This window comes from Aotus nancymaae, unplaced genomic scaffold (assembly GCF_030222135.1).
Source record: "Aotus nancymaae isolate 86718 unplaced genomic scaffold, 86718_ANA_hifiasm-v0.15.2.pri h1tg000002l, whole genome shotgun sequence".
In the NCBI taxonomy this organism is placed as follows: domain Eukaryota; kingdom Metazoa; phylum Chordata; class Mammalia; order Primates; family Aotidae; genus Aotus; species Aotus nancymaae.
This window is the reverse complement of record NW_026988413.1, coordinates 50082510-50107025: the sequence shown is the minus strand read 5'-3', so window position 1 is coordinate 50107025 and position 24516 is coordinate 50082510. Positions and strand designations below refer to the sequence as shown.

Here is a 24516-nt window from a genome sequence, read left to right as displayed (position 1 = left end):
TGAAACACAAAGAACGGAATAACAGAAAATGTGTTGTTTTCTTAAAACATTATGATTTTAGCAAATGAATATCTTTAAAATGTAGTTTAATACATTATTGTTGGTTTCTTTTTTAAAACCACTTAATGATCGTATGTTTTTCTAAATTGTAAAAACTGACTTTAAAAATCATAATGCTTCATTAATGAAAGCCACAAAAATACATTGTGTAATGTATTATACAGGATATGCACATTTCTTTAAGAATGCATGGAGTGACTGAAAATAACATGGTGGTATGAACCACAGAGTGAACATGTACCACAAACAACCCTTGTTTAAATGTAAGTAGCAGGGATTGTTCTCCATCTAGTGAGCAAATACGAATGTTCTCGCATTTCACGTGAACATTTTTCTTTATTCTGGAAACTTTATTTTTTACTTGTGTATTTTGATAATATTCACTTAAGTAAATACATACAGGCAGTAAAATTTGCTGTGATAAAAAATGTAGCATATGAATTGTACAAGTTCTCGTTTCACACAAATGTAATAATATCTGTATCAGTTGTCTAAGCAGACTGCAGGGTTCTGCTGGGTTGTAGGCCATTTTGAAACAAAGAATTGTGACTTTTTTTTTCTTTTTTGAGACAGAGTCTTACTCTGCTGCCCAGGCTGGAGTGCAATCGTGCAATCTCGGCTCACCACAACCTTTGCCTCCTGGGTTCAAGTGATTCTCCTGCCTCAGCCTCCTGTGTAGCTAGGATTACAGGTGCCCACCACCACACCCGGCTAATTTTTGTATTTTTTAGTAGAGACGGGGGTTTCACCATGTTGGCCAGGCTGGTCTTGAACTCCTGTCCTGAGGTGATCCGCCTGCCTTGGCCTCCCTAAGTACTGGGATTACAGGCGTGAGCCACCATACCCGGCCAGAATTGTGACTTTCTTATAAGTTGTTTCATCTTCAAAAGCATTTTAAAAATTTCAGTTTAACTCTGAGGGAAAGTTTATACATGTGAGATTAACAATTGAATTCTTTAAATAATATAAATTAAAATCATATTTAAGTCTATTTTTGTGATGTTTCTTGGTAATAATGTGGCTAGAAGATGATTTGCTAAATTCCGTAATTCATTTGATATAAAGAACCAAAGACAAAAACCAAAACTCCCAACCCAACAGGGCCCCATAGAAAGACATTCATGCCCTACCCATAACACAGCTCCACCAGCTCCCACCTCCAGCTGGAGCACCTGGCGGCCTCCACCTCTGAGCGGGAGCCTGAACAGGTGTGGTGTGCGCCTCACCTGGGCCCGTCTCAAACACAGCCTCTGAACTCACAAAACCAGAGTCCCCCACTGCACCAACTCGAACTTTGTATGCTGTTCCTGGCATTAGACCCTTTAACCCAAAGAAGCTCCGAGAACCATTTACAATTTCTTTTCTCCATTCTTCTTTGCCTATGGAAATTTTGCAAAAACAACAAATTTGAATATTTTAACGGACCAGAAGTCACTTAACGCTTCAAGAAAGAAAAATTCTTTATAAGCTCAAGACAAAATGTAGGATGCTTAGGTTTACCATTTTAGATTATTATAAATGTAGTCATGTCCAATAAATCAATTAAAATGACCTATAGGAAAATATCCTCAAAGAAAAATAGATTGGATATCTAGATTGCTTATTAATTTCATATATTCCCATTGTATTAATTATCCTCTTTAACACAAAGGAAGGTTCTTTATCTGCACCTTGCCTTATGAAACTGTTGAGTTTCTCTAAAGATGTTTATCAAAAGAACTGTTACACATTAAATAGCTTAAGTGAACTATGGGAAGAATTATTTTTTAAGATTCACAAGATGAATCTTTCCGTAAATTTAAATGCCTTCCAATGTATCCAATTCATCAATTCAACCTTTCCCAAGTATTGGTTTTTCTAAAGGGATCATTATTTCTAAAAATATTTATTTGCATGATAAAGGCTTAAACAGAAAGCTGGACTCTGTTCAACATTTTATCACAAACATTTATTGGCTACCTCATTTATTCTATGTAGAGCACACTGCATTTAGGACGGGGGCATTGGGTTTTCATTAACCGCTGAAAGTAAAAGCTGCCCCATTTCCTAGCAGATGTGACCAGATCTAAGAAGAGTGCGTGACTTGAGAATATATCAAACATTAAAACATACTGAATGCTCTCCCAAAGTATTAATTTTCTGCAGTTTTTTGTAAAATTCTGTTTGGCTAGTTAGGGCAAAATGAATACTTCCAATTCAGTTTGATTTCTGCTACTTCAAAGTCCGATTTGAAGCAAACCTGTTCTTCTTTCCTACTAGTACTTGCAAATATAATTATTCCTTATTACTCTTGTTTATGTGTTGTGGGCATACAGCCAGTTTTAAGTACTATGATATGAAAATAACATACGTAATGGGACATATGCCCTCTGTTATTAATAACATAAAAAGTGATTCCTGGTTATACATAAAATACGTGGTATGCTGATGGTTCACTATAATTTTTTAAGATAAATCATTCATCTAATTGGATCAAATTATTTTTCAAGATGATCCATAGTAAATTCTTAAGAAAGTTCTTAATCTTTTAAAATGCATCCCCCAAATTAAAAATCGGGTAATGAAATTGTTTCTTACTGCCTGCTATACCATATTCAACATAAAAGTTGACATGCTCTGGTCCCTCATATTCCCAACTGATATTGGCATAGGTCTCAGCAGCTGCGGCAGTAAGATTGCTGATCCTGGGATTTACTGCTTGAACTAAATATACAATAGAAAAATAAAACAGACAAACAATCATATTGCAGCACCATACACGCAAATATAAAATAAGTTTAAATACTCCGAAATTGTGCAAATAGAATTAAATAAGAATTTACTGTTAAAACTTAGGATTCACTCATGCTTCACTTTCATTACACAGAAGGATTTTTTGTTTCTTAATGACAGCATTAAGAAATAAATTAATAATCAGAAATAATGATGCATAATGTTAAAATTTATGAGTTCTATTATATGGGTTCTGAACAAAGTAAACTGTTGTCCATTAGATACAGTCCTGGGAAATGTCGCTGTCTTCATTTACTAATGTGTGATGGATAGGGGGATTGCTGAACAATCCCAGGGACAGAAGTCATCATGGACTATCAGAGACGCCAAGGTAAAACCCAATACTATGTGGCTACTTTTCAATTCTATGTGTCATCTCCATGCAGGTCTTTGAAAAATCTGTGTTGGTGTGACAGAGAATGCCCCTTTGAACAGCGGCTTTTGATCTGTTTTAAAAAGCAGACTTCTTTGAGTATCAAACTCTGGGGAACTCAGGGACCCCAGGTAAAGAACCCTGCTTTAGAGAATGATGTTGGAAGGGAAGCTGCAAAAGGAATTGCCAGATATGTTCTATCGGAAGTTAAGAAAAAATAAATAAAAGAAGTAAAAACTATTTCATGTTACATATCCCAGAGAGCAAGACAATCTTACCTGTTAACTGTTTGTTACAAAGCATTTTCTGGAATATCATAGTGTAACCTAAATAGCTTCTTAAAAATCCAAATTATGGAGACCAGATGATGCTATATGCTTGCTACTGGGTAAAGACAACATCTAAAGTCATTAAAAAATGTTATTTGAATACCTAAGGCTGGCAATTCTGTCAGTCCTACCTCAATAGCTTAAACTAAAATGAAATATTTACAGATGTGTTAACTTGGGTAGTTAAAAAATAAGATCAATTTATTATCCACATAAAATTGACTAGGATAGTAAATCAGACAGCATCAATGGGTTTACAAAGACATTAAAATTTTATTCTAAGGTATGTTTATAAAATTCAGATGCTCAAGACCTTTGTTCAAATAAATGTAATAAAATTACATATCTTAGAATTGAGAAAAGAAAGATATTAAAGCGGTTAAATAATGCTCTTGACTTCTGAAATATAATTCAACGACACATACAAATTTTGTATCTGTTTGTGCTAAGCATGGGGAAACAGCAGAGGGCAAAACTGATTACTGAATTATGCAGAGTCCTTCTGTGGACCTAATTAATTTTAGTTTTCTGAGATTTTCTTCTTACAGGAAAAAATAATAGGAATATGATCAATCAGTGACACTAAATATGCATATGTGTGTAAAACATCGATGGCAATCATTATGGAAGAACATCAATTTTCTTAAAAGATTTTGGAATACTGAAACTGAGGAATTTAATCTTGGAGTAATTATGGAAGATGTTCAAGGCAGAACTGTAATACTTCTAACAGAGCATTTACTAACAGAAGAGCAAAATACTTCTAACAGAAGAGCATTTAGCTTAATATTTTTTACTTTAGTTTCTATGGGTGCTCCCTTCTCAGAGTTTCTTCTCCAAACTGTTTTTATTATTATCTTGTTTCCAGTCTTATTGAAATGAAATCAGTATCTCTACGAGGTATCTACTCTCCTGTGTTCATTGCAGGATTATTCACAGTAGTCAAGATATGAAAACAACCTAAATATCCATTGACAGATGAATGGATAAAGAAATTACCATATATATACACAATGGGATATTATTCAGACTTTAAAGAGAAGGAAATCCTGCCATTTGCAACAACATAGATGAGCCCAGAGGACACTATGCTAAGTAAAATAATCCAGACACAGAAAGACAAATATTGCGTGATCTCACTTAAATGTGTGTGAAAGGAAAATAAATCTTTGGGCCCCAAAATCACTAAGCTAAAGGGAAAAGTCAAGCTGGGAACTGCTTAGGACAAACCTGCCTCCCATTCTTTTCAAAGTCATCCCTCTGCTCACTGAGATAAATGCATATCTGATTGCCTCCTTTGGAGAGGCCAATCAGAAACTCAAAAAGAAGGCAACCGTTTGTCTCTCACCTACCTATGACCTGGAAACTCCCTGCTTCCAGTTGCCCCACCTTTCCAGACCAAACCAATGTTCATCTTACATATGTTGATTGATGTCTCCTATCTCCCTAACGTGTATGAAACCAAACTGTGCTCTGGGCACCTTGGGCACACATCTTCTATGTGTCTAAAATGTCACTGGCTACGTCACAGGCACGTGTCCTCAATCTTGGCAAAACAAACTTTCTAAATTAACTGAAACCTGTCTCAGATTTTTGGGGTTCATATGTGGAATCTAAAAAAGTTAGAGAAACAGAGTGTAGAATAGTGGTTGCCAGGGGCTAGGGGTGGGGTGTGGGATGGGGAAATGGGGAGATGTTGGTCAAAGGGTACAAACTTTCAGTTATAAGATGAACAAGTTCTAGAGATCTAATGTACAGCATCATATTATTAATTACAGTTAATAATAAAGTATGATACACTGGAAATCTGCATTTAGCTTATTCTTAAGGGTACCCAGAAAAGATACCACAATTTCCTAAGCTATGCTGTTTGGCCAATTTTATCACAGAGAATTTTAACTCTCCTTCCTTTAATCCCCACTCATCCACTTTCTCACTCACAAAGTTCCTATGTTGTACCCATCCAAGGGAGCTCTAGTGTCACCTCTTTCTGGGCTTTCCCAATGGGCTGCTTCTGGTGTGCCTCTCCCAACTGTAGGTCTTCCTCTGTAGATACCACTAGTGTAGTTAACCTACATTTTAGCTACTGAAACTACACCTCTAATCTAGCCACCTCTCTGTTTAAAACTCTGCCTATAGGTAAATTCCTTAGCAAGGCATTCATGGCTATTCAGAGCTGTTACCATCTGGCTCTATCCAGCAATCCAGTGTCATCTCAGGGCCTTCTCTTTTCCACACACTCTCTACATTTCAGCCTAAGTGGACTGCTTGGTATAACCCACACATCTGGTGTGTTTTCAAATCCCATGCCTTTGCTTATAGCCCCTACCAAGACTTTACACACTACAACTCCCTGATTCATCTGCCAAAAACTGAACAAAACAAAAACTGGGCTTCAAGGCCCAGTTCAATATTATTTTCTTTGTGAAGCTTTTCCTGATCCTGCTTGGCAAAATAAATGGTTCATGCCTCTATGTTTAGATGATATTGTGCTCCAACTTCTAGTTTAGGATCCATTTATTACTCTTTATATGTGTTGGTCTTACCTGCCAGATTTTAAGCATGTCAAGGGCAGGATTTGACCATAGTAGGCTGCAAGTTAGGTCAAGAATGTCTTTACACACAGCTTCTTAAACAAAGGCAGGTGCATTTTATGTGCCAAAGAGACATTCACTGTTGAACTGACTGAATCCTCTATGCTTCGAGGGATATCTTGTTTTGTTTTCACTTAGGCCAAAATAGGAATTTTATTTTTTTATTTACTGATTCTTTATTCTGGCAAAATAATATAGTAAGAGTCAGATCACAGAAGGGATTCACCACTAGCTGATCCTCAATGCTCTTCTCTGCTAATTCCTAACTCATTGACCACAGTAGGCTGCAAATTAGCCCAAGAATGCAGATTCCTGCCTTGCCAGTTAGTTTCTCCCTGTTTCTGTATTCCAACTAGTCACTCTATAATGCTATTTTGATGTTTGGTCTCCAGAGTGCTAGATTAAATGCAATGAATAAGGCACTGCGGATCATCAGCAATACCAACATAACTCAAATCTTTTTGAGTTTGCACATTTTTGGTTCATTTCTATACATGCCTTCACAGCACTACTTCCTAGAATTCCAGACCCTGAAATCATTTATTTATTTATTTATGAGATAGAGTCTTGTTCTGTCACCCAGGCTGGGGTGCAGTGGCATAATTTCGGCTCACTGCAGCCTCCACAACCTGGGTTCAAACAATTCTCCTGCCTCTGCCTCCCGAGTAGCTAGGACTACAGGTGTACGCCACCATGCCCGGCTAATTTTGGTATTTTTAGTAGAGACAAGGTTTTGCCACGTTAGCCAGGCTGGTCTTGAACTCCTGACCTCAAGTGATCTGCCTGCCTCGGCCTCCCAAAATGCTGGGATTACAGGCATGAGCCACCACACTCAGCCTCATTTAAAGAGACATAGAAATTGAACAAATATGCCCATCAACTATAATTCCTACACAAATAATGAGAGCTTTAACCCAACAAGGAAAAGGATAAAAATAAATGACTCAAAGATCTTGATTACTTAATTATATTAAGGAGAATCCTAAGAAGAAGGGTTAGTATGGCATCAAATAGTTAATTGAATTATCCTGAGTTTTTTCAGGTTTATAATCATTTTGTAATTATATATTTAAAAACTTAGGTTTCATTAACATCTCTTAAAATCTGTAAGAAAATTTAAAAATTAAATTCAGATGCATTTCTTTTCCCCTCTTTGACCAGAAACAAATTAAAGCCACTTTTCATGAAATCATAATTCATAATAAAGTCATATTAGATGTTGATGATTCTTTTTTTTTTTTGAGACAGAGTTTCCCTTTTGTCGCCCAGGCTGTAGTGCAATGGTGCGATCTTGGCTCACTGCAACCTCCGCCTCCCGAGTTCAAGTGATTCTCCTGCCTCAGTCTCCTGAGCAATTGGGATTACAGGCGCCCGCCACCATGCCCGGCTAATTACTGTATTTTTAGTAGAGATAGGGTTTCAGGATGTTGGCCAGGCTATTCTTGAACTCCTGACTTCAGGTGATCTGCCTACCTCGGTCTCCCAAAGTGTTGGGATTACAGGCATGAGCCACCATGCCTGGCCATGTTGACGCTTCTACAGCTAAGGATATCACATGTTTTCTTTTTATTCATCTCTTATTTATTCCTTTTCTCCTGATTTAAATAAAAATTTAAAAGATACATTTAAAAATTAAAATTTGGAAGGATCCTGGAGAACTTTAATTTTTCTCCTGTCACAGAGAAACTAAACTCCACATAGAGACGGAAAATAGAGAATAGGATAGAATTCATTTTCAGATTGATAAAATAAATATTTTTAAGGAAGGAAAACCCAGGATCACAAATTATACTTGAAAGGTTTAAAGTCTCACCATGGTAAAATATCATCTTATGTAAGCCATACTTAACTACTGCTATACTATTAAAATTAAGGTCAGATTTAGCTTTTTTCCTGCTTATTTAAATATTATTCCTTTTCTTATCTGAGATCTGTCAGATTTTAATACTGGGGGCTTAATGAACTTTCAAATACTCCATTTTTGCTTGTCTCTTTATTCATAAGTAACTCACAATTCAAATTAGTAACATAAAATGGTAAAACCAAAACTCTTTAAATAAGGATTTCCTTTAGTTTTAATTTATTAAAAACAGAGGGGCGATTTCTTTTTCAGTGGAGTAGATATCTACTTCTAACATGACAAGTCCATTGAAAATTCAGACTTGCTTCACAGACAGTCTAACTGAGGCAGTTTCTCTACTATCAACTCTAGGCATAGCCATAATGACATGTCCACTGCATAGGAAAAATGCCAGGCTTTCAGTGAAATGCTCCAATTGAAGTTATGAAGCAGTATATTATTGTAAACCAACTAACGATTTTAATTAATATCTAATTATCACAGGAAGGAAGTATACAAATAAATAGCTTACATCTTTCTTTTTTCTTTTTTTTTTTTTTTTGCGTCAGGGTCTCGCTCTGTTACCCAGACTGGAAGACTGGAGTACAGTGGCAAAATCTCAGCTCAGTGCAACCTCCACCTCCCTGGTTCAAGTGATTCTCCTGCCTCAGTCTCTCAATTAGCTGGGATTACAGGCATGTGCTACCATGCCCAGCTAATTTTTTGTATGTTTAGTTGAGACAGAGTTTCACCATGTTGACCAGGCTGGTCTCGAACTCCTGACCTTTTGATCTGTCTGCCTTGGCCTCCCAAAGTACTGGGATTACAGGTGTGAGCCACTGTGCCTGGCCAGCTTACATTTTTCTATGATATTATAGAAATTTTGAATTTTTACTTCATCCTTTCAAGTCTAAAAACACAAATGTAACACTCTTAAGATTACTGAAAATGGCCATAGTTCTTATTCAATAACTCCAAAATCTATCTGATCAGTATTTTGTAATTTACCAAGACTCTGAATATAAGCAAATTTCTAAGCAGATAGAATAAATCTATCAAGTCTAAGCTCACAAGATCTGAATAATACAGGGCAAAGCACTTTTTTCTCTTGGTCTTCCTTTTCTTCATTCCTGTTTGTACTCACCTGATCTGTGAAAGCCCAGGAAAACCCCTGACCATGGGCACACCATGTGAAAACAGTGCCCAGTGGCAGGTGCTCCACTGCTCTCTAAAAAGCTGACTGGTCAACCAGCAGCCAGGGGTCAAAGACTGGGGCATCTTTGGCATTGCCACAGATGGAAGACATATTACAACTTATTCAAGTACCATTCTCCCAACAAATCTTTTTGACCCAGAGAGCTGTTAGAAATAAAGGAGAACAAAAGCAATCCATTGTGGATTGTTGGTATTACTCAGGAGGAAGAGACTTAGGCAGCTGTGTGAAGACAGGATGGGATAACACATTTAAGAAGAGCACCTGGAAGACTCACTTGTAGGGAACCCTAAGCTTGGGGAGACTTAGTCCCAAACCAGTTGGAGGGCATTGCTACGCTGCAATTCCAAATGGATGGTTTTGTGCAGTGGAAGCTGAGTGTACCCTGTATCTACAAAGAGAGCAGCTAAATCAGAATAGAACAGGAAGCTTGGTTGATCTAATTTCTAACAGGCTGCTTTCATCACAGGGCTAACATTTCTGAACTCCTAAAAATGTGGTATGGCCACATAGAGGATCTGTGACAAATCCACAGTTTTGGTCCTGTCTGATCCAGCCAAAATCATAGTATTAAATGCTAAGGTTAGGATTTGTACCAGGGATAAGTTTCAAGAAAAAATTTTGGGAGAATTCAATACGTGGCTTTCTACTCATAAAGAAAGGACTAGAAATTAATTTCAAAGCCAAGATTGGATGAGATATTCTCTTCTTTTGGTGGTTCAAAGCATATTTTATTTTCTGTTTTACCCATGCTGCACTTCCCCATGTTTCACATTGCAAATTTCACACATGTATAAAGTCATGCAGATGAATTATTTTACCTTTGCCTGCACCTACATCAGGTGGAAGAATACCAGCTTTAATGAAGGGAAACAGAAATAGGACACTATATAGTTAGATGTAACACACCCATGAGCATGTATAGCGATATAAAAACACATATTAAAATGCTAAAGCATGCAAGAAGAATGAAATGTACCACACCAGGTATAGGGGACAAAGATATGTTGGTGTCCCCAAACTTACTCAGTATTCAAATCCACACATTACTTAAGGTGCATTATTCATACTTGTTTATGTAAGAAGGCTTGGGATATTTCAAGCCAATTTTGGGATAGAAATTGTCGATTTCTTAGGCTATCAAAGATAGTCAAATGAATAATCCTTAAGCAACTCTACAATTTAGAGACATGCAAAACCAGAAAATCTTTTACAATATTTTTGATAATTTTCATCAAATCTAAAGATTTCAGAATAACTTTCTAAAGTATGAAGTGTTAATTTCTTTTTCTAAATACTGTGATGGGTTATTTTGCTTTCTTTGTACATACTAAAATATAAAACCTTTTGCTCAAACACAAAATAAATGCACTATTTAACTGTTTTGATTTCTTTGCTAGAAAACCTGAATCGATATGTGAAATAGAAAATTATTTCTAGTAAATCAGGACCAGAACTAGAATTACATATATTTGTGTATGTCTGTGTATGCACATATGTATTATATGTATGTGTACATATGTATGTGCATGTATATATATGATATGTAAAGTTGTAAATAGGAAACACATTGCCTTGAACTTCAAATTCAAGCATAGCAAATATTATGCTTATTCACACCCACCCTAAGATTTTAGTATAAGTTTAAAAAAGTTTCAGAGTTGAAAAATATCAAAGTTAGTCCAATATGAGCCAAATAGCTGATTATGTATCAGAATGAGAAATTACAAATAAGTGTTTGTGTTAATTGGGTAAGATAGATACTCCATAGCAGGAAGGAAAAAGCATGAACTTAAAGCTTTTTATTTCATGATGCTGATAATTATATGGATTTTATACATACCCATCTTACCTTCATCCACAGTTGTTACTGCTTCCTCTGTAATCTGACTTCCTGATCCTGCTGATGTTTGTGCATAGAAATAAAACTTATATCGAGTGCTGAAATTTAAATTTTTTAAAGTCCACCGCGTCTTATTGGCAGGAATTTTCAAATCTACCAGAGGGCCTAATTCATGTGTGCTGTTAACTGTCAATAAGAAAAAAAGAACAAGTGCATTCTCCATTAATTGCTGTAGGAACACTATTATAAATAAATGTACCAACTAAAAATGTTAAACCAGGCTTATATTGACTTTTATAATACTATTCACTCTTTGCCCAGCATAACTAAGTGATAACCTTTGAACAGTTTCTATACTATGTTATATCATATCATATCATCACATCATATCACAAGGGGGAATATGTTCTTTATTGGCTAATAAACTAGAAGAATTTTGTGGCTGAATCACAATAGAACCTTTTCCCCTGTATTCTCACAGGTGGAGTCATATTGTTAAATAACCCCAAACATTTTTCTTCAGAAGCCTGTGCCAAAGGAACTATTTTCTATTTACAGAAAATGCATATCTAATTTAATGACAGCACTCACCTAAACCCCACCCCGAAAGGTCTGTATTATTCTACAGATCACTTAATATTTAATAAAATACAAGTTTTTCTTTAAAAAGTAAGATCTGAAGTTCTTTTTGGAACAACACTTGAAGGTACATGTATATATCCTACAGATATAAAGAAAAACTAGCTTGTATTTTCTGATAACAGTTAAGTATTTTTAAAACTGTATTTCTTTTTTCTGAGATGAGTTTCGCTCTTGTTTCCCAGGCTGGAGCACAATGGCACGATCTCAGGTCACCGCAACCTCTGCCTCCCAGGTTCAAGCAATTCTCGTGCCTCAGCCACCTGAGTAGCTGGGATTACAGGCACATGCCACCGCGCTCAGCTAATTTTGTATTTTTAGTAGAGACGGGGTTTCTCCATGTTGGTCAGGCTGATCTCAAACTCCTGACCTCAGGTAATCCACCCACCTTGGCCTCCCAAAGTGCTGGGATTACAGGCATAAGCCACTGTGCCTGGCCTAAAACTGTATTTCTAACAAAAAGTTAAACACATGTTTTAATTCATAGGTGGAAGCAAGAAAGTTCATGTCACAGAAGTAAAAAATAGAACAGAGGATCCCAAAGGCCAGGAAGGACAAGGGGAAGGCAAGATAGGAAGAGATTGGTTAAAGGATACAAAATGATGGCTAGATATAAAGACTAAGTTCTAGTGTTCCATACACAGCTACAAGGAGGATATAAAGTGTTTCCAACACAAAGAAATGATAAATATTTGAGATGATGAATATGCGAATTCCCCTGGTCTGATCACTATATGTATCAAAATATTACTAGTTACCCCATGAAGAGGTACAATTATTTGTCAATTAAAATATTAAATAAAATGGAAAAAAACAGACACATTTCCTTTCTCCTCCTCCCAACAGCTTACTTGGCTGATACTTTAAGGTGTACTCTGTCAAAATGCCATTTGGGTGACTCGGTGGATCCCATTCCAAAGTGAGAGAGTCCAGTGTTGGATTCACAATCTTCAAAGACGAGGGAGCACTGGGGACTTACAATGAGAACTTAGAGTCAACACAAAGGTTTCTGAATGTTTCAACATGTATTAAAATAATATGTCACCATGCTCACACAGTTCAAAACTTTGGGTTTCAGTAACTCATTCCTGATTCAGCTGAAAATACATGAGTACAAACCTGTGACAGGTACTCATTTAGTTATTCTCTTCCTCCTTCTCTCTTGTCATTTACATTTATATTCATTAAAAGCATCCTCTCAAAACACGCAATGACTTTGCCTTCAGATGGACTCAAACCTAATCTTTTAAAAGGAGGCAATACTTATTTGATGCATGACTGGTGTATAAATAGAAGCAAACTAGCTACCAAGTAAAACTATTCTAACCGGATCTGTGAGTGGAAGCAGCTGTGTTCTGGACCATTAAGGACTGTTTTCTCCAGCAAACCAGGTGTCTCCAAACAGTCACAATTTCCTGCCTGATGGGCTTTGGGCCAGCGTGCCCAGGTGCAGAGACGTTGTTATCCTGAGAGCTGACAGCTGCCGAGGATCTGGTGGCCAGTGGACAAAAGCCCAATCCTGGCTCACCCCTGGCCCTGGGGAAGGGCTGAGGAGTGTCAGGTTATCTGTGGCAGAGGCTGGCAAATCACCAGAGGAAGCATGTCTGGTCGTCTTTTATTCACTTCCTCATGAGTGTAATGGCTGGGGGCAGCTCTCTTTCACAATGGTTACCTCCCCTACCACTGTTCCTGGAAACTAACTAATGGGACACTCTCCCTGTTGTCACTCTAGCCAAAACCCAGAGAGTCAACCTGGACTCTCCCATCTGCCTCATTTCCAACATCTCCTCAGATGCTAAATCCTGTCCACTCCACTCGCTTCATTAAACCATGTCCATGTCTTCTCCCCATCTTCTTTGCCACCTCCCTGCTTTAGGCCCTCAGATGTCTTTGTCTGACCTAAAACCATGCCTGGCACATAGTTCCAGGCTTCTAAGCTTCCCCAACCCAGTAAGTCACAGACCCTTTTGAGAATCTGATGATAGCCATAAACACTCTCTGGAAAAATATACACATATCTTGCATACAATTTTAGGAGTTTCATGGAGCTTGTTGAGCCCATTCATTGACTCCCTAAGGGGCTACAGTCCCCAGGTTAACAGCCTGCGGCCTGCAGGTTGGTCAACAGCACCCAAGATCATCCATGATATGAGCCTTCCCTAGCTGACCTTCGTCCCTTTTCTCACCAGTTCTGGCCACACAACTTTTCTGAAGGAGCCAGGCTATTTCCCACCTCTGTGTCTTCAGACATACTTCTCCCTCTCTTCTTTATCCTTCAACACTCTGATCATCTCCTCTACGACACTTTTCCCTGAACCATCTAAAGAAACATTGTGAGGCCTTACTTGTGAAAGCCTTGAGTAGGAAGAGCCCTGACTCTAAGGGACAGTGAGATTGAGGACAAAAACTTATAATGGGACGGGAGCTGGGACACAGGGTGGTTCTCAGATTCACAGCTGCCCACATCATGAATCTTTCAACCAGGAGCCAGGGTGGGGTGCATCTTCTGTGACCTTCTTCTATCAGAAAGAGCTAAGCAATCTACAGAAGCTATCTAGCCACTGTCACAGCAGCATTGTTGCAAAATTTAAAATAGGTAAAGCCCATTTTAGTGCCTTTTCAAATCCTCATCATTTTTACTACCTGGCCCCCTCTCTCCCTCATCCACAAGCCTCCCTCATCCCTGTGTCCAAATTCCTTCTCCCTCAACTCCAGGACTAATATATATGTGATCCTCCCTCATTCCCTCCCTTGCAGTTGCCCATATCTGCAATGACTTTTCCCTTCTCTTCCCAATCCACTTGGTCAAGACCTGCAACCTTCTAACTCAGTTCCACTTTCTAATAAATTATAAAAGTGCACTAAGAAAGAAGCTATAGAAGTAAACTATAACTTATAGAAACAGTTTCCTTTCAAGGCGTTTTTGTTAGGTTATCTAATTTGGTTCTCGTGCTTTTCAGATGAGGCTACTGACACTCAGAGAAGTTAAAGAACCTCTTTCAGGTCAGAAAGTTAATGATCCAAATAAATGTCAGAGTAGCAAGGTTTCAGACAGTGTGTGTGGAGAAAAATTTTAAGTCAAGGGAGAAGGTGTTTCAGAGCAGCATTTTGGGTTCCGAAGCCTTCTACGTACACTTAGGCCACATATGATCTGACATTCTGGCAGCTTTGTGTATGCTGTACTCATCGATGGAAATTTCAATCACATTTGGCTTCCAGAATATATTTTGATCAGTAGCCCTTCTGTCAGGCCAAACCTCTCAGGCCATGCCATATGTTCCTGGGATCTTAGAGATGCGTCCATTCCATACCTCCTTCTGGAGTATTAAAGACTCTGTCAGGGCTGGCTGGGCCCTCCCCCTTCCCATTGACCACTCGGACATTCAGTGTGTAGTGGCTAAAGGGCTCCAGCCCCGGCAACATGCCATGCGTCTTGCTGCCTTGGAAGGTGAGGATCTTTTTCTCAATGTGACGTCTGTTTCTTTTAGGTGAATTCTGTGTCTTCCAGTAGTAAATCTGAAATGGCAAGAATGAAAGTCAGGAATGCACAAAGGAGCAAACAAGATTCCTTATGCTCACCAAATTGAAATTGTTGTTTTTCCAGAAAATTCCCTTGGTACATTTTAGAAGAATTTACTAGCAAAACTGATGGATATTGATTCTGAGGCAAGAGGAATAGAAGCCCATAGATGACGAGGGAAATTAAATTACAGCCACATGGCAAAGCTGGGCTACGCTATTTTGTCGTGGGAGTCTAAGCAAAATGAAGCAGCATGAGACCCATATGGTTTTCTCTAGAACATGAGACAAATGGAGGACAAGAGGATTTAAGTCTTTTACTTGTATAAAATATTCTAAAAATAAAAATCACTGCCCAATGTTTACATACTTTTCCAGAATTAATACACATTCATGTACAATCAATCATTTAGTTTAATCCTAAACTTTACAGTGGGGCTTTTATTACTGTTACTCATATGGTGCAGATGAGCATGTGGCTATTAAGTGACTTTCATAGCCACAGAGATATCAAAAGCTACAGGGGATCCTCCACTGAAAGTCTAGAATTTTTCCACTGAATCAAACTAGTTTAAAATACTTTTTTTTTTTTTGGTATTCAATTGCAGGCACAGGTTTTGAAGAGATGGATAAAAAAGTACTGATTAATTTTAGTCACAAATCCAGAATTGTGTATTAAGTCCTCTTAAATTCTTAGGAATTTAAAGGCATTTTCAAGAGAAGTCAATATTTATATGAAATCTGGCAATACTAGGGGAGGGAAAAAAAAAAGTTGAATGTGATGTAGTACAAAAAGTGACCTCTAGGGGTCAGGCTTAACAAATCAAAGTAATGACTGTGTATGCTTGGCTGCCTATCAGTTAAAAATCTCTACGAATCAGTGCTTCTCAAGAACAAAGATAATGGATATTTATAAGGATGACCTCGATGAGAACATATGATCTTAAAGTATATTCTGAATTATTTAAAAAATGCCTACATTATTATCAGGATAATTTTGTATGTTCAACCCATGTGGTCCATATTGCCTTAAAGCTAGCTACAGTTAGTAATAGTCTAGGTCTTTAAAAAATTAGTTCCTCCATTTTGTATACATACTTACTTGGCAGAATGTTAGATCATCAGTGGGAAAAATGGAGAAAACTTTTTTTTCTTATTTTGGATTCAGTGAGATTTCAAGTCAACTCTGGCCATGGCCCTGCCTGAGGCAATAAGCCAAATGAACTCTCCAGTCCACAAGTTCATAAAGCAATGAAACAAGTATGTCCTTCCTCATGTGGTGTGCATGACAAGTGGCATTTACTGCTGCGCTTACTAAAGAAAGCCATGAAAGGTCCCCCTCCACTTGCCCGATAGCCTTGTAGGTGTCCTCGGATGCTTTTCAGAGGTACTGGGTCCCAGTGCACTTCGGCTAAGGTACTGTTCACCACATTCACCCGCACATTCCCGGGAGCCACCATTGGAACTAGGAAAAGGACAGGGAAGTGGTAGAAGTATCAATGTTATTTTGAATTTCAACCATAAATATCACTATTCCATGGATTATTAAGGCTTGAATACAGATTTTGGGGTAAATGACTTTGTGAGAGATTTTTAAAAAGATGGGGTTTTGCTATGTTGCCCAGGCTAGACTTAAATTCCTTGGTTCAAAGGATCTTCCCACCTCAGCATCCTGAGTAGGAAAACAAGATTTTTTTAAAAGTACAATTAACCCTTGAACAACATGGGTTTGAACTGCATAGGTCCACTTACACATGGATTTTTTTCCCCCACAAATACAGTCAGCCCTCTACATCTGCAGGTTCTGCATCTACAGCCAAAGAAGATGGAAAACACAGTATTCCCAGGTGCAAACCCCATGGATATGGAGGGCTGACTTTTCGTATAGGCGGGTTCCATAGGGACATCTGTGGGACTTGAGTATTTGCAGATTTGGGTATCTGAGGGGGAGCGTTCTGTAACCAATTCCCTGTGGATACCAAGGGACAACTATACTGCAATCACCGTGAATGCTGTGAACGTCTCTTTCTTACACAGCAGGCTGTTTAAACTCAGAGAAGTCATGCAGACTAATCGCGACCTCCCTCCCTTGCAAACTGAGCACCTCTGGAAATGGCCTTGGCTTGCACCTTAGTTAAGTCTGTTTTGCTGGGAAAAGTAGAAAGGAAACGGCATCACTTACGGTCTTCTCCAGAATGTCCCATGACTACAGCTGGCTCGGGGGCAAACCCCACGTCATTCAGGGCCTGAACTTTGATCAGGTATGGAACAAAGGTTGGCGTGCCTGAGACAATATATTTGGATACATTTGCCACAACCACAGATGTCCATTCATCATCACCATCTTTCTGGCGCCAGCTAACTTTATACTGAAGGCCTGGCCCATTAGATTCGAAACCATTCAAGGGCTATAAGAAAAGCCAAATAACCAGAGCTTATAACACAGATTGACTGCACAGTCTTTTACAGGAACAGCAAATTCAATTCCCGGATCTAAGAAAGTGATCACTGAAATACTAAAACACAAGCTATTAACCATTTTCTCCAGGGACCTTTTATCAATTGTGCATTTGCAATGAGATTCAAAGCTTGTTTGGGATCAACATTTCAAAGGTTGTAGATTACTATCTTGAAGCAATAAATACCATATAAGCCTTTCGAACTCTGGCTCTACAGTCAAGGGTAGGTGATTCTTAAGACATTTTAGTCACATGAAATCCTTTATATATTCCTGTTTGTGCAACAGTACATCATTATCCATTTTACTTTCAGATGGAAACCTATGGACTGTTTACCTCTTTATTAAAAAAAAAGGCTACCCTGCCATTCTGTTGTTCCTACATGTTTGTATGAATATAAGTATGTACATATATGTATACATATAAGTATGCATGTATGGATCTATCTAAAATAGGTTTTGAATTATGAGTAAATATATGCTAATTTTCCAAATTACAAAACACATATAAGTTTCCTCACTAAAGAAGTTGACTGCTGGGAATAGCTTGGTGATTGTCTTTCAGTGGCTTTTTTTTGAAACAGAGTCTGGCTCTGTCACACAGGCTAAAGTACAGTGGCACAATCTCAGCTCACTCACTGCAACCTTCAGTTCCCGGGTTCAAGCTATTCTCCTGCCTCAGCCTCCAGAGTAGCTGGGATTACAGGGGCGTGACACTACACCTGGCTAATTTTCATATTTTTAGTAGAGACAGGGTTTTACCATGTTGGTCAGGCTGGTTCTGAACTCCTGACCTTGTGATCCGCCCACCTTGGCCTCCCAAAGTGCTGGGATTATAGGTGTGAGCCACTGCACCTGGCCTCAGGTGGTTCTTTAAGATAAAACTAGCTAGCATTTTTTTGAGCATATGGTATATGCTAGGCACTGTTCTAGGTGCTTTATATATATTAGCCCCTTTAATACTATGAAATCGGTTCTATTACCATTTCCAACATACAGATACCTGACAGAGATGTTAAACAACTGTCCTAAGGTCACAGAGTTAGTGGCAGAGCTGGGATTTATACCCAATCATTCTGGCTCCAGAGCTCAAGCTTTTAACAACTACACAATACTACCTCTTAATAAACATACATACATATATATATATATGTATACACACACACACACACACACACACACACACATATTTTTCCCCCAGAAATGGGTGAAATGGGATTTTAATGTAGACATTATTTTCAAACAATTTTTCACTCTAAAAAATAGCAAATAAATTTAAAGGCATCATAGCTCACCTTCCATGTAATCACCAAATTATCAGGCTCTGATCCCAGTCCTTCCACAGCCGTGGGGTTTTTATCTGGTTCTAGAAGTTAAGCAGCCACATATGCTTAAGCTTTGCTCTTTTGCAAAGAGTGGAAAACTTTTTAATTTCATTTTGTACCCCAGAAGTCCAGCTTTCCTGCTTTACCTGAGGCCTTTGTCAAATACTGCTCAGATGCCTCACTGGGCAAGCTCTGCCCGATGCTGTTCACGGCTGTCACGCGGAAGGAGTAGTTCACATAAGGAGACAGCTTCAGCTGGGCTGTGGTCTGTGTTCCAGAAACTTCGGTTTGGTGGTGCCACAGCCCTGGTTCATGCATCGCATCTTCATATTCAATGATGAATTCTGGCCATGACACACACACACACCAAACCCAAGAAAGTGAATTCAGTTACCCCAGGGGTAGCTGCTAGTGATAACTAGGGCACGGCAAATTCAACTTATAGGAACAGCAAATTCAATTCCTAGACCTACAGAAAGTGATCATTGAAATACTAAAGCACAAGCTATTAACCATTTTCCATTAACCATTAGCCAGGTGTAGTGGTGCACACCTGTAGTCCCAGCTACTCAGGAGGCTAAGGCAGAAGAATTGCTTGAACCCAGGAGGCAGAGGCTGCAGTGAGCAGAGATCGCACCACTGCACCCCAGCCTGGGCAACAGAGTAAGACTCTATCTCAAAAAAAAGAACCACCTAGAAGATATGCACCAAGCTATTCCCAGCAGTTAACTTCTTTAGTGGGGAAAGCACATCTGTGTTTTCTGGATTTGGAAAATTAACATACATTTATTCATAATTCAAAACCTATTTTAGATAGCTCCAACATGAGCAACCAAACATGAATTATTTTACTTTCAAGAAAAATGCCATTAAAATAGTTTGATTTCAGAGTTCTATCATTATCCTCAACACTTAAGCATACCTGGTAACACTTTAGTGGAAAATGGCATCTCACTGTATTTAATTTAATTTCTCCTATTATGAAAAAAAATTGACCATCTTTTCATATATTTAAACATTTTAGGGATATATAGATTAATTCTAAACAATTTTAGATTTTACCTAATCTGGTATTCTTTCTCCAGCATGCTGAGTTTAGCTACTTAAAACTGTTTAGAATTAATCCATATATACCTAAAAAGTTTAAATATATGGAAAGATAATCACATTTTTTCATAAGAGGAGAAATTAAATTAAATATGAGATGCCATTTTCCACTCAGCATGTTGGCAATATCAAAGGTTTAGCACACTTTGTTGACTATGACACAAAGAAGCAATCATTCTGACTTTGTAGGAAGGGTATAAGTTGGAACAACTTCTGTATAAGACAACTTAGAAAATATGTCAATATTTAAGGCACATACTCTTTGAGAAATTTTAGTTCTAGTAATTTATTTTGAATAAATGTGCTCACACAAATGGCTCAAACACACATGAGAAAGAATCTACATTGCAGTATTATTTGCAATTGAAACAACCTAAACATCCATCAATAGGACACTGACTAAACAAATTATATTATGTCCACACAATGGAATACTCTGCAGCTGTTAAAAATGACTGTTGGCCAGGTGCGGGGGCTCACACCTGTAATCTCAGGACTTTGGGAGACCCAGGCGGGTGGAGTCCAGGAGTCTGATACCAGGCTGGGCAACCTAGTAAAACCCCTTCTTTTCAAAAAATTAGCTGGGTGTGGTAGTGTGCACCTATAGTCCCAGGTATTAGGGAGGCTGAGGAGGGAGGATCACCTGAGCCCAGGAAGTCGAGGCTGCAGTGAACCATGATCAAGCCACTGCACTCCAGTCTGGGCAACAGGGTGAGACCCTGTCTCAAAAAAAGAGAAAAAAAAATGAATAGGGCTGTTCCATTTGTGCTGAAATGAAAGATTTCTAAAATGTTTTGTTAAGTGAAACTAAGCAGGGTATAGAATCATGTGTGCTGCGTACTATGCTTGCGTAAATTTTAAAAAATTACTATAACAAAGACATATTCACTTGCATGTACATGCACTACCTCTCAGAGAATATGCACTAACACTGGTGTGGCCAGAAGACCTGGGAGTCAGGAATGGGAGGAAGACATACTTTTCAGTGCACACCCTCTGCATCTACTAAAATTCTGTGGTCTGTACACATTTTGCCCTTGTAAAATAATAGGTATTTGGATATTCATTGATTGCCTACTATGTGCTAGGAGCCATGAATGAACTACAAACACAAAGATAAACTAAAAATATTGTATGTGTTGCAGTGGGAACTAAAAATATTACATGTGTTGCAGTGGTTCAAAACTAAGTCCTTGGAGTTCCCCTTTCAATCCACATTCATCTTTAGGTGATCTCCAGTCCTATAAATGGATAACTTTCACATTTATATCTGTAGTCCGGACCTCTTCCCTGAACTGCAGACTCAGAACGTCCAACTGTCTGCTCGACAATTCCACTTGGTTGTCCATGACAGCATCTCAGACTGGATAGGACCAAAACTAATCCCAATCTTCCTCTCCAGTTGACAGTGACAACCCTGGTCAAAACCTGGAATCCTTGTTTCCCCACGTCTTCCACACTTTCGGTAGTACAATGGCCTGTGTACCATTAAAGTATATCCCGAATCTGTCCATTTCTCAGCCTATTCCAGGCCACCCTCCTCTCTTATGAGAATGATCACATAACTTCCTAACTCAGTAGTTCCCAAACTTTCTCGGTTCATGATGTACTTAGTGTCTCCATAATTTATTTTTCATGGCTCCCTTAGGCCAAAAGAATGACCTAATGTTTTCATGTATTAAGTAGCTAGGTTCATACAACTTGATATGCTGTATGTTATACCTTAAATAAATATAAACAACTTAAATTTTAAACAATTTTAAAACTGTTTATATCTTAACAATTTAAAGCTCCTCTTATACAACTTCTCAAACTTGTAAACAGATTGGACACCACCTTCCACATTTCCTGTTCCCCAGTGATTTCCATGTGGCACTTGCTTTTTATCACAGCAAATGCTTTGCAGAGATATAACATTATCACAAAATGACATGAGATATATAGTTGAACCTGTCATCTGCCTCAAGCTAATTTCATGTGATGTCTGACAAATATCACTGTGTTTTTTAATATCAAAATTTAAAGGTAAAGCTTTAAAAGTATCCCAAGGGAGGCACCCTGTGAATTCGCTGAGGTACCACTGGGCATTTCAGTGCACAGTCTGGGAACCATGGTCTTTCCCAGTCTCTCTGCTTCTCTTCCTGTTCTTCTATAGACTATTTTTAATAGACAAGCCAGAGTTATTCATTCACCCCTCCTCTGTTAAAACTCTCCAAGGGCTTCCCCATCCTCACAGTGACCTACAGGCCCTTGCACAATTCCTACCCCAGACACCCACCGCCTAACTCTTCACACCTTTGACCTTCTGTCCTCCTTTACTTTCCCTTGTTCATTTCACTGCAGCCTCACTGGCCTCCTCGCAGACATGTCCCTGTCTTAGGGCCTTTGCTCTTTTCCTTTGCTCTTGCTGGAAAGTTCTTCCCCTAGACAACCGCATAGTATGCTCACTGACCTCCCTTCCATCTTGATTGACATATTCAAATGTTCTTTTCTTAGTGTGTCCTTTCCTGTTCATACTATTCACAATTACACCCCTAGCTCCCCATCTCTTTCTGCTGATTTGTTTTTTGCATGTCCTAAACACATATACACACACAGCCATAAGTATTAATAGATATATATAAGTTTGAGTCCTCTAGGAAACAAACACTAAGACAGAATTAGAAATGGAGAGGCCTACTTGGGAAAATGCCCATGGAAGAAAAAAGGGAAAGGAAGCAGGGAAGCCTGAAGGGGGAAAGTTCCTTCAGACCACAATGCTGGTCTGACATCTGTAACAGAAAGAGGAGGAGGGAAAGAGGAGTGAGTAGGAAAAACCTCAGACTACAGTACAGTATAGCTCTGGGATAGACTCAGCCAGGTCAACCAGGAGGCCAGAGTACAGTCTGCCCATGAGAAGAGTTTTGCATTAGGCATGTGTGACCTCTGGGACCTCTGCTGTGCCCAGCAACTGGAGCACCCCAAGGAGTGTGGCCTCACGTGAACCCTGCAGTGGAGGCTTACAGAAGGAGAAGCAGATGGAGGCTGTCAGTTAACACACTTTACAGCAGGTTCTCTCTTGAAAGTAGATATGAGTCTTCTGTGTGTGTGTGCATATATATATATAATGTTTACATGCAGATATAATGACATTATACTTAATAACATATTATTAATTTTATCTTATGTATGGCCTCATCTAAAATATAAGCTCCATAACGACAGAGATTTTTGGCTATTTTGTTTTAGAACAACGTCTGGCACATAGTAGGCACTCAAAAATATCTGTTGAATGAATGAGTAAATGAATGAAAGAGTAGAAGTGCCTCAAAATCTAATGGTATTATTTTAATATAGGGAAAAAGAGTATCCAAGCCAACTAACCAGCTAACTCTGGCTAATGCACCCAATGAGCTAGAAGACTGGGCTGGATGACTGTGTGTTCTGATCAAGGACACCGAAAACTCAGTAGAGAAAAAAGCACCATTAAACAACACAAGACAGAGGGAATGTTTTGGTTAAATTTTAGTGGAAATATTCTACTTTACCAGGAAGTACAATAAATCAACACACCTACGATTTCAGAATCATCTTAGGTCGTCATCAGAAAGGAATTCAGTCTTCCTGTAGTATGTGCTTGAAGGTAATCATGTATTTCAGGCATGTGACCTGATTGTGTCTACCTCTTAAGTATATCTTTGGCTTTACATTTAAACTTCTAAGCTTACCTACAGTCTAATTTTATTACGCTCTTCTAGTATCCTTATGACACTATACTTCATTATCTTATTCCCTAGGCCCTCGGCTTACGTCACCAAGGTGAGACGCTCACATTGTTGAATGGGCAACTTTGTAGCAGGGACTAATGGAAAAAAAGAGATCTAGGTTGGAAGTTAAGGTAGAACCTATTATCTACGCCCAGTTCTGTTACCAACCGTGGGTTGAAAATTACTTTACTCAACAAGCCTCAATTTCCTAATATGAAGACAGGGCCATTCAGCACTCGCTCCTTCTAACCTTTTCTCCCAGAAGAAATGGGCAAAATAAACGACTAACTTAAAGGTGCACCTTCCTACTGTGGTAGGTATTTAAAGTGATTTTGATTGATCTTAAACAAAAATAGCATTGTATTTGATTAATCATCTTCAGCAATTAAGTGGTGTCCTATTCTAGAAGGTGTAACCAGGAATAACTTCAGCTCTGAAGAGAGGAAGGACATAAATAAATATTTTTGTTCTATCAGTGATGAAGCAGAGAATCCCAGTAAATATCTTTGTGAGGAAATTCAGTTGACTGTTACAAAGTGCTTCAAACATGGTCATTTAGTTGATCGGTAATAGAGCAAATAATACCACATACTTGTAATAGGGCTATTGTTGTCGTCGCCTGGGGTCCATGACAGCTGAACACTTTTGTCAAGTTGATCTGTCAGTTCTAAGTCAAAGGGAGGATTTGGAACATCTGT

At 38.5% G+C, this 24516-nt stretch overlaps 1 protein-coding gene across 36 annotated transcripts in view; it reads right to left on the bottom strand.

Moving 5' to 3' along the window:
* Positions 1-24516, bottom strand: part of NRCAM (neuronal cell adhesion molecule) — a 321862-nt gene that overhangs the window by 17557 nt on the left and 279789 nt on the right. For 9 of the 36 annotated variants that reach the window (XR_010341943.1, XM_012455744.3, XM_064374428.1 and 6 more), the window contains 11 exons: positions 24411-24512; positions 19112-19309; positions 18936-19006; positions 17365-17590; positions 16532-16647; positions 14975-15179; positions 12515-12637; positions 11025-11210; positions 10003-10038; positions 2638-2763; positions 1287-1439 (listed from right to left, as the gene is read on the bottom strand). Coding sequence is in view for 35 of the 36 variants with exons in the window: in XM_012455744.3 (XP_012311167.2) it covers positions 1287-1439; positions 2638-2763; positions 10003-10038; positions 11025-11210; positions 12515-12637; positions 14975-15179; positions 16532-16647; positions 17365-17590; positions 18936-19006; positions 19112-19309; positions 24411-24512 (1542 nt within the window). In the remaining variant the exon portion in view is untranslated. The remainder of the gene's footprint in view (positions 1-1286; positions 1440-2637; positions 2764-10002; positions 10039-11024; positions 11211-12514; positions 12638-14974; positions 15180-16531; positions 16648-17364; positions 17591-18935; positions 19007-19111; positions 19310-24410; positions 24513-24516) is intronic. The other 27 variants (XM_012455868.3, XM_064374460.1, XM_012455889.3 and 24 more) reach the window with 6 other exon arrangements.